This window comes from Carica papaya, chromosome 4, assembly GCF_054855325.1.
Source record: "Carica papaya isolate Zhongbai chromosome 4, ASM5485532v1, whole genome shotgun sequence".
Lineage (NCBI taxonomy): Eukaryota > Viridiplantae > Streptophyta > Magnoliopsida > Brassicales > Caricaceae > Carica > Carica papaya.
The window spans coordinates 19,870,160-19,881,305 of record NC_142312.1 but is presented as its reverse complement, the minus strand read 5'-3'; the positions used below and the strand labels follow the sequence as shown (position 1 = coordinate 19,881,305).

Here is an 11,146-nt window from a genome sequence, read left to right as displayed (position 1 = left end):
GAGGAAGTACTGGTATATATTTTGGACCAGAAGAGCAGAGTACTTCGCAATAAAAAAATTCCCTTCGTCAAGGTCATATGGCAGAATCACTCGAAAGACGAGGTCACTTGGGAGGTAGAATCAGACTTCAGGGCCCAGTACTCTCAACTATTTGACTAGTGAGAGAGCAAAAAATTTGGGGGGCCAAATTTTTTCTTAAGGGGGAAGAGTTGTAACATCCAGACCCAAAAAATTGGCCCCGGATTATTTAATTTTTAAATTTTTTGTGAATTTTTTAAGAAAATTGGGTTTTGAATTCATTTAAAAATATTTTCGAAAATCAAAGCCAAAGTATAAATAAGGGAAGATCTATTTGAAAAGAAATTTGAAAAACTAGGGTAAAAATAAAATTAATAGAATTTTAGCCACGTGGACCGCCATGTTAGAAGCATGGTCGGTCTCCGTGCGCCATGTGGCAGACACGTGGACATGCATCCACGCAGGATGCCACGCGAGTGATCCGCGTGCTAGTAAATCTAACGGCCCAAATTGCATCTCACGGCACAGACGACCCAGATCCGTTTCCTCTTCAGGCATGATCGAATGGCTAGATTTGATCAGATCGTGTAGTCTAGATTAATTCTCTAAATAAAAGCAATCCAACGGCTGAGAATGGGTCACGTTTCCTCATACGGACGACTCATATTTAATGAAGAAGAGTATTTAAACTCCTATTTACAGGACACCATAACCCTAGCCACCAGAGAGGAGATTAGAGAAGAAGAAGAGGGGCGGCCGGAGAGTGAACTAGTCACCGGAGAAGAAGATTGGCCACCGTTATTGTAGCACCGGAACAACCACTGACGTTGAAAAGGTAAAATATTTTTCCCTTCCACTCAAAATTGAATTTCGAACTTTTCCACACCCATATCAGAGCCAAAAGGCCAATGAGTGAGCCATAAAATGCGAGTGGAGCTTGGCCAAACTGTCGCGGCCGTAACCCGAAAATCCATTCGATGAGTCCCTTCTCGTTTTTTGTTTCTCTCAATTTTGTAACCTTCGTGTTCCTCATCTCATTATGTTTCAGGTTAGCCAAAGAGAAGGCCTGATCGCATGAAAAAAATGATAGAGCTGCCACACTGAAAAATTCATCTGCTGGTAGGGTCTTGGTTTTCCCCTTTTTCAGTCGACAGAGGCTCCCTAACCCTGTTTTTACAGGTTTCCGTGCAGAACTGGTCAAAAGCGACCGAAACCAGCTAAAAACGGTCAGGTTGAGTGGAACAACCGCTGTGGGTGGCAGAGCCGTCGTCGGAGCAGGATGGAACCTATGTCGAACCACGATGATGTCGCTGTGCTGGAACCCTAAACCGGTTGAAAAATTCAAAAATGCTCATTTTGGCTTTTTTGGGATATTTCAAGATAGGTGATGCATGTTTTTAATTTTTACAGAAAAAATTCAGGAAACAAAAGAACCGCCATGAGGCGCAGTGAAAAAGATGGTATTTCGAACATCGACCTAGGGTAAGAATCCCTCACCATTTTCTCCCGTTATGGTAAATTAAAGTATAATAACTAATAATGGTGTGTTTTATAAAAAGTAAAAATTCTTAAATTAATTACAGGTCACCAGTGGAGATGAAACCAATCAGTGTATAATCGTCCTAACTGTGTTGTTTATTTTCTCTTATACTGTCTAAATTTTTATTGTTTATTTATTTTAATTACTTTCTTATTCATTGATTGTTTGATTGATTATTCTCACCTATCGACTGATTCGAAGTAAATTCCCTATTCACATTTTCTTGATTTTCGTATCATTTATTTGCATGACTTACTGTTGATCTGTAAATATGAAATATTGGTATGCAATTGGTGATTAGTTGATGATATGAATATATGTATGAAAGGTTTATCGGGTACCCTAGGGAAGAGTGTACGGACCTAGTGCATAGGAAAAATTCTACCGTGGACATTACCTTAGTCGAATGAGGCGGAGAAGTCCCATACTGGAATGACTTGGAAGGTATAGTTCACCCTCATATCGGATGGGGTATTGAGGCGATGGTATATTTGGCGCTCATTACCGGACGAGGTATAGGGACGACCGGTTAAATGATAAATTGGATATTAAGTCCACACGTAAGGGGAATCCCTATGGACCTTCAGAGGTACTAGTAAGCGGGTAATAAGGTAAATTTACTATTATTGTTCATTTAAATGTGAAATTAAATTCTATCCTGGTTATTTTCTTCATAGGTCGGTTTTGAAAACTCATAAGGGTAAGTATGAAAATAACAGTTTTTATGTTAAATAAATTTATTTAAAAAGAGATATAGGTTCCATTGGTTGTTTATAATTTTTACCAACCTTTGATTTTTCGTATCGGTGCTAAGCGTGATATTCTTACTGGACTAGTGTAGCTCATTTCCCTATTTAACTATTTTCATATCATGAAAAATAAGATACAGATCCTGAACAGTAAGAAGAATGTTGCAAATAAAGTTGTCTCCTGCATCTTATTAGAGTTGTCAAGTGTAGGTTAACTCCATAGGATCTTTAACCATTTAACCATTTTCAGATCATGAACACCAAGATCCAGATCATGAATAGTAAAAAGAATGTTGCGAATAAAACTGTCTCCTGCATCCCATCAGAGTTGCCCAGCAGAGGTTAATTCTATAGGATCTTTAGTTGTATTTTCTTTTATTTATTTATTCCGTTACTGAAAACTTCATTAAAGAGACTTTTCCGTAGCCTTATTAGGTATTCCAATTCATTGTGTAAGGAATGTAAACCCTAAACTCTTAATTGCTTCTCCCTTTACAATATATATTCATTTCCTTAAAGTTTTGAGCTTTTACATTTTTAATAAAAATTAATAAATTTATTATTAGGTGATGCATACATATAATAAAAAACAACTTCAAAACAACTATATACATAAATAATGCTAAACTCAACTTATAATCTCTTATAAAACAATGATATTATAAACAAGTAAATAAAATAATGATTGATAATAAATACCCATATTCAATTTTGGCACATAAGGAGGATTATAATTAATGTTAACCTTGCCCATGTGTTTCACAATTTCAAGATGACCGTTAAAAATGTCATTAATGCCTACTTAACTACGGGTAATACTTTGAATATGACTAACTATGACATGTGGCATAAAAAAATTCAGTATATACTTAATGTATAACAACTATTGGATCATTTGTCTAATTTTGTATCACCACTTAGACTTAAAACTTAGAAACATTGTCGATTAGGGGATGATATAGATATTTCAATTTTGTTTGAATTGATTTTCACAACGGCAAAACGATATTCTTATCAGGATAAAATAACAAAATTCTATGTATATTATGTAAAAATGTTTAACATTCTTTTTAAACTACTTTTTTTAAATTCTCATTGTACTTTTGAAAATAGTTAAATTTCTCATTCTTTATTATATTCAACTAACATCATTTGATTTGTTAATAGTCATGGATATTTATTTGGCTAAAATACTAAGATTTCCCTTTTACTATACAAAATATACAAAATTCCTCCTAAATTATTTTTTTGTTTAAAATTTCCTTTTCATTTTCAAAAAACAATTAAAGTTTTCTCCCTCCATTCGATGCACCTAATGTCATTTGGAAACCGCTTAGGTGGTAGATAACATTTTAAAAGACTTGTCATCTTGTTTAAATTTGTCGATGTCAAAACCATGTCAGTAACATATTAACACCCATGTTAGCAAGTTCCCCCCCTCCCCTTCCCTCTATCTGAGCAAATCATCTTCTTCTCCATTTTCTTTGTCAATAATGTGTCATAAGATTGGATAACAATATCTAAAGCTTTCTTACTTTAAGGCATGCCGAGTATGAAGATATAGGAGAAGATGCTTGCCTGCTTGAGTGAAGGGAAGAGGGTAGAAAAAATTTGCTCATGGGGAACTAATATATGGTTGACATGGTGTCTCAATTGGAAAATTTAAAACAAAATGTCACATGCCCTTTAATAGTTCCTAAATTTCAATAGTTGAATTTAATAGAGAGAAAATTTTGATTGTTCTTTAAAAATACATGAAAATTTTAAAAGAATAATAATTTAGAGAGAATTTTGAACAATTTTGTATAGTACAAGAGAAATTTTGATATTTAAATATTTGTAACCATTAAGAAATCAAACGATGTTAGTTGAATTTAATAAAGATGAGGAACTTTGATTGTTTTTTAAAGTATAAGGAAAGTTTTGAACGAAAAAATAATTTAGAGAAAATGTAAGACGCTCTTAAGTAATATGAGAGGAATTTTTATATTTTAGCCTATTGTTATTTATATTATTCTACTTTTATTATTATTTTTTATATAAGATGAATTTTCATATTTTAGCCTACAATTATTGTTATTGATATTATTACTACTCTTATAATTATTTTTTTACTTTTGTCCAAATATTTTAACTTTTTCCTCTTAATCAATCCAAACATAGCTATTTTCTTCAGACAAAAGTATCAAACTCATTCCCAGCCTATGCATTCACTAAATATAATCTAGATAGAGTCCATAAAACTCATCTCACATGACTCAAAGCCAACTGGCACAAGCCCAATTCAAAAATAAGGAAGCAAAATTGTTAGTGAAACGATGACGTTTCACCGAAATTGATAAAGCTAGTGGTTGTGCTAATTAACTTCTAACTATATATTTTCAAAAGATTTGGTCATATAGAAGTTTAATTACTATATACTTTTAAAATTAACTTATTAAAAACTAACTAAATTGAACTAATTATGATATCATGTCTTGTATTGGTTATATGTGTTATCATCAATTTATGACGCGTGTTTTCACAAATTCTTACTTTAATAACTATATTTCATATTGTCTCGATACGAGTGACGCTAGATTTAAAAAGTTTTTCTTAAATTTTTTTTTATTTAAAATATTTTAGAAGTTATCAGTTTCTATTAAAATTAGAATTACACGGTGAAAACTTACTTATTTAAGTTTAGAAATTCTCAACTTTGGACGGTACAGAATATAAATATATTATGCTATTACTTTCTGATATAACCTAATTAATTCAGTAATTTGAATACATTCTTATTTAAAAACTACTTAAGATGAAATGTGTATAAAAATATTATTCTTTTCATATTCAATCCACTATTTAAATCCTTGAACCTAAAGAGCATGAGTTTAATTGCTAACATTAGTTAAGATCACCAGAAGTTTATCCTATTTTTTTTTTTACCTAAGGTGAAATATTATATGCAACAACTTACTATCATTAATCAACCACTAGAATAAGTTCCATTATTAGTTTTGAATCTTAAATAAAAATACCAAAACTATCTTTAACTTATACTAATTAACTAAACAAAATCTCAAAAAGTTTAATTATATCTAAATTGTATGTTTAAAAAATTATTTAAAAATGAGGACATCTATATTTATTAAAGTATTATTTATATTAAAAATTGTAAATTCATTTAAATTCTATTTTTATCTTTAAACAATATTTTAAAAGAAAATAAGAATATGAAATGTTATATTTTTTCACCATAGCTAATAGATTACATTTTTTTTTTCTAAAAGAAAAGGTTATACAACTTAAACATCAATGATTAAAATACATAATTGGCACTTGTACAATTTGAAATCTTCAAATAAGTCTCTATAATTCTTTTTTTTTTTGTTCAATTTGATCATATATTTTTAAAAATGATTTCAAACAAGTATCTTAACGTTAAAAAGTATTAATGTCATCCAGCTTAATCACATATGGACAATTATATAATATTTTCTTTCTATTTAGATGCCACATGAGCATCGCATAAATGTTACGTTGATACCAAGTGAATGTTCATATGACAACCATATGGACTTTTTTTTCTCCAAAAAAAAAAAATAAAAAAATAAAAGGTTTCCTCTTTTTCTTCATCATAAAGCCTCTAGATCTCTTTGTTGCTCAAGGCCATATCTATACCTTCCTCTCCTTCCTCCATCTCATTGTTATTCGTGCTTTTAAGTTGCACCTCCTTCCTATTTTTTTTCATTAACTCCGTTACACTTGTCAACTACTCACTCCTTGAATCATTGAAACATTTGGGAGTCCTTGATGACCTAGACTTAGACTTTGATTTGGATCTTGAATCCCTTGAATCTATACTCATTCCCCCTTTTATCATTAGTTGTTCACTCCCTGAATCTTTTAACTGACTTGGTGGCCTAATATCTTTTATTTTCCTCGCTCTCATGTTCGCAGTCCCTCTCTTACCTTTTTTTCACCTAAATTCATTCACTATGTTGCAAAATCTCCTCCATGATGATATATTGTTTTTGATCTTCTGTCATTCTTGGCCAGACCAAACCCTTTAGTAAACTCCCTCAATGAAATGCAAAAGCTCTTTGATAAATGAATCCTCTCGTTCCGACATTAATGATCAAACTTTTTCATCCTATCGAAACTCTTGAAATTGTGATATAAGATTTCTTGCGACAAAGCGAGTTGAAGATTTTATAATAAAGAAAGGAGATGAAAAGAGGAAAGTTTTAGGTTTTTTTTTTTGGACATCAATATGGATGCCACGTGGATGTCCAAACAAAAAGAAAATACTACATCATGGTCTACTTGTGATTAGGTTAGACTACGTTAATGACTTATTATAATAAAAAAGTTATCTGAATCATTTTTAACATATAAGACCAAATTAAATAGAAAAAAAATTATAATTACTTAATCGTTCTCCAATTGTGTAGATACCAATTATATATTTTACCTAAATAATTATGTATGACGATATCATACGTTATTTGATTTTGATGTCTTGATAACATGCCACGTGTCCATCATTCTCATCTATATGAGTAGTAAGTACCACACCCAACCTAACCAATACAACCATTCCTTGCTCCTATTGCTGAAGGAAAATGCACTCACCCTTCCATTTCCCTTTTTAACCTTCACTCTCGTTCTAAATTCCATTTTCCCTCTACCCTGGTTTTCTCCACAGCTGGCGAACCCCAATACAATTTAGAGAGAGAAACAATGCGTTACCTATCAGCATCGTCTTCACCCATAACTTACAAATAGACCACGCTCTCTGCATCCCAAGAAAAACCCTAGAGTCACTTCCGTCATTTCGAGCAGCGACAAGCTCTCCATCCGCCAACCGGGAGCAGGAGGAGCAGGAGGAGGATGTACAGAGAGCGTGGGGCGGGTGCGTCCAAGTCTGAGGTAGGATCCGTCGATCGGAAGCGGATCAATGATGCTCTCGACAAACATCTCGAGCGATCTTCCCCGTCCACCTCCCGAGCGATCAACGGGAAGGAGAAGACGGCGCAATCTGTTCTTATTGGGAAGCAACCACCCGATCATAGGGACTCTCGCTCCGCTTCTCTCCCCAAAAACAAGGCCTCTGATGGTACCCTCTTATACATTTATGTTAATTGAATTTGGGAATGTGAAATTAGGGTTTATGAGGATTACTTTAAGATTTTCCTGTTCAGTTTTCTTTTTCCCGATGAAAGTTTTGTTTGGGGTTTAATATAAGTTTTCAAAATCAGCCTTTTTTAAAGTTAGTTCTACTTTGTTAGGTGATTAAATATGTTAGCCAAGTCTCGTCATTTTGTTTGGCTTTTCAGTCTCTCAAATTTCCTCTCCTCCTTTCTCGTTGTTTTTTTTTTTTTTTTGAAGGATTTGGATGTCAGGTATTCAGGATCTTTATTTGCATACTTAGTCTTTGTATTATATAGGTAGAGAGAAGTTTGTAGGGTCTTATGAAGCTTAAATTTCTCCTTTATATGTTTTCTGTGAGGTTAAGGATAACTTATGTCTTTTCCTACACATAAATTAGCTAGAGTATATGTTTGATTAAACTAAAGTAGATGAATTGTTTCAATATAGTTAACTTTTAAGTAGCAAAGAGAAATTGGATCTTTCTGTTGGTATGGTTAGAGTCCCAGGCTGAGATAATAGGAGAAAAAGGTTTCAATTTTCTCCATGTGGCTGATTGAAACTAATCTGGGATTATAAAGCGGTTGCATTTTTAAGATAGTTGTCTGCTAACTATATTCTCCACCTAAATTTCATTCTTCTCTCCTTTGTTTCCTTCTTCATGTTCGGTTGGGTGTACTTGATAGGATTTCTTAATAAATTAAACTTACAAAGCCATATTCATTTGTGTTTTATTATGGTAACGAGATTATTAAACATCTAAGGTGTCTTGCAGACATGTTTGTGCATGCTCATAGAGATTGAAGAAATAAGCAAATGCATAGCTTTCTTTCTATGTTCTTCCCTTGACAGTATGACTTTCAGGGCCAGTCTTGAAGTTGCTATTTTTATGGTTTAAAGATTTTTTTAACTTGATTATCCATTATCTCTTTATACCTCTTTTATCTGCACGATAATCCTTTCCTTTCGTTTCCAAAGTTGAATCGGTTTTTTTACTGGTTTCTTCTCTAAATCAGTAGTTCCAGTTGAGAAATCTCTTTTAGGAACAAATGCACGAGAAAACTTGTACATACTTAAATAGGAACATTCTGAATAGGAATAAAGTTTATAATCTTAAGGAAACTTAAAAGAACCTGATTCTTCATTTAAATCTTAAATCTTTTAAGAACCCTCTTTTTGTCTGGCATGCCTAATCCTATAAGCTGCATTAAAGGCACCACCAGTAATTAATATGAAGTTGCTAGGTTCGTGAACTGGGAGTCTTGATGAAACAAAGTGCTTTAAATTATTTTTCAGCAGCAATAATAATCTCAAACCCCTCTTGATAAGCCTCTCAGGTCGCTTCGAGTATAATGTGTAGCCTGATATGGTCGAATGCATGCTTGCTTTGTATTTCAAATGGCTGTGTTTTGCCATTTTGTCAAAGTAACTTTTTGTTCTTGTTTCTGTGTCCGCCCATTGTGTAAATAAAACATTCTTATATGCAAGAAATGGTTATCTACTCCTTGTATTTGTGTCCTATCTTATGTTTGCATGTTCTTCTTTCATCTCCCAAGTTGGCAACAATTCTCACCAATATATATCTTCTTATTATTTTGTTTGTAGAGGAATCTGAAACAGATAGTGAAGAGTCAGATGTTAGTGGTTCTGATGGAGAGGACACATCTTGGATCTCATGGTTCTGCAACTTGCGTGGAAATGAATTTTTTTGTGAGGTCGATGATGATTACATACAGGATGATTTTAATCTCTGTGGACTAAGCAGTCAAGTTCCGTACTATGACTATGCTCTTGATTTAATTTTGGATGTTGAATCGTCTCATGGTAAGTTTGTTGAAATATTTTGCTGTGTTCTTCAGTATTCTTGTTGAAGTGTATAATTTGGGACCGTTAGATTATCTCTTACTGATGCCTATAATTCAAAGTGATAGATAACCCATGTGTCCTTGTCATGTTTCTTGATATCATATTGTCAGAAACCTATCATGTAAACTGTAGTTTTATGAACTTCTGATTTTCTTCCTGAAAATATAATTTGTTTCAACATAATAATATTCTGGTTAGATTAGTTGGAGTTTTGGATCTGCTATTAATTGTCGGAAAATTAAGCTTAATACTGATCTGCTTGTATTGGCTGGAACCATTAGGCGACATGTTTACTGAGGAACAAAATGAACTCATAGAATCAGCAGCGGAGATGCTTTATGGTTTGATTCATTCTCGATATATATTGACCAGCAAGGGAATGGCTGCCATGGTGAGATTTTTCTCATGATTTTTTATTTTCTTACTAAATCCTTCATGCTTCATCTATGTGATGATTGCCAGTGGGTGGAATTATGCTATTGAAACTTCTGCAGTTGGACAAGTACAAGAACTATGATTTTGGAAGGTGCCCAAGAGTTTATTGCTGTGGACAACCTTGTCTCCCAGTTGGTCAATCAGACATTCCCCGTGCAAGCACTGTGAAAATATATTGCCCCAGATGTGAAGATATCTACTACCCTAGATCTAAATATCAAGGCAGTATCCTTTGTCCCATTGAATATAATTTCCTAACGTTGCTTTAACATATTAAACTTGGTTAACAGCTCATTTGGGCAAGAAATTAATTTATTTTTCTGCTAGATGGATGGTTCGATGCATAGATGTGGAATATGGTGTCTCATAGCTAATAAATTGCTTTTTCCTTATTCATTGTTTAGTGTCAATTTTTACCAAATTCAAGGTTATTGCTGGCATGGCTTGGATTTTTCAGTAGGAGTATTTGCACGCATGTTTTTAATCCTGTTTTGTAATTTTTATGTGCACATTTTGAATGTCTTCAAAGAAAGTCATTTCCAAACTTTGTCCTACTGTGGAATAAGTTCATGCTAGAAGCATTATGGGTTTAGAGTTGGTCTGTAATTATTTAGTCAGTGTGTCAGAGTGGTAAAAGAATTGTTTTCTCTTTTTTCTTTTTTAAGAAAGAAAGAACTTCTAAACATCAGTTGTGAATACTAGCACTATAACAAAATAGGCAGGCATGATTAACTGATCATTATGAGTTCATTCAAATATCCATCTGTTATGAATCATATTTGCCTCAGCCTTTTTTTGGGTTCTTTGGTTTTGCAATATGTACTGTGAACTTCTTTAACTATACCTAGACATAGATGGAGCTTATTTTGGGACTACATTTCCTCACCTGTTCCTCATGACATATGGGCACCTGAAGCCACAAAAGGCATCACAGAGCTATGTTCCACGAGTATTTGGATTCAAAATCCACAAGTCCTAATGACGTAATTGCGCTTCCATTTGGGCTTGATTTCTCGTAAGTTTGTATCATATAACTTCTGCTATGAAGTACTTCTCTCGAGAATTCAGGTATAGTTTTAGTAGCGTTCCTGATAATTCACAAGCTAGGCTCTCTTTTTTGTGTGTTTCTAGAAGTGCCATAAAAATTTGCCACCATGTCAACAACTTTGTTTATGTCAATTTAGCTGCCTAGTCAGTAGACTTTCCTTTTCCTCTGCTCTCTCCTGGTATAGTTGGGTAAATACATTGCCCTGTAATGTCTTCTTCTTTCTTGTTTTCCCTTTTCTATTATTTGTGTTAATGATGTGATGATGCGCAGTTGACAACTGCACTGAAATGGTCTTTGAAATTGACAGAATTGTATTTATATTTTCTTTTTAAATGTTTATTTCTCCTTGAGGTATCA

At 33.3% G+C, this 11,146-nt stretch overlaps 1 protein-coding gene across 1 annotated transcript; it reads left to right on the top strand.

The window, feature by feature from the left end:
- Positions 1 to 7,026: 7,026 nt before the first annotated feature.
- Positions 7,027 to 11,146, top strand: LOC110810869 (casein kinase II subunit beta-1-like). The gene is made up of 5 exons (XM_088218065.1): positions 7,027 to 7,408; positions 9,046 to 9,264; positions 9,588 to 9,697; positions 9,801 to 9,966; positions 10,590 to 11,146. Exons 1-5 carry the CDS (start codon positions 7,183 to 7,185, stop codon positions 10,718 to 10,720), a joined length of 852 nt encoding a protein of 283 aa, XP_088074191.1. The 5' UTR covers positions 7,027 to 7,182; the 3' UTR covers positions 10,721 to 11,146.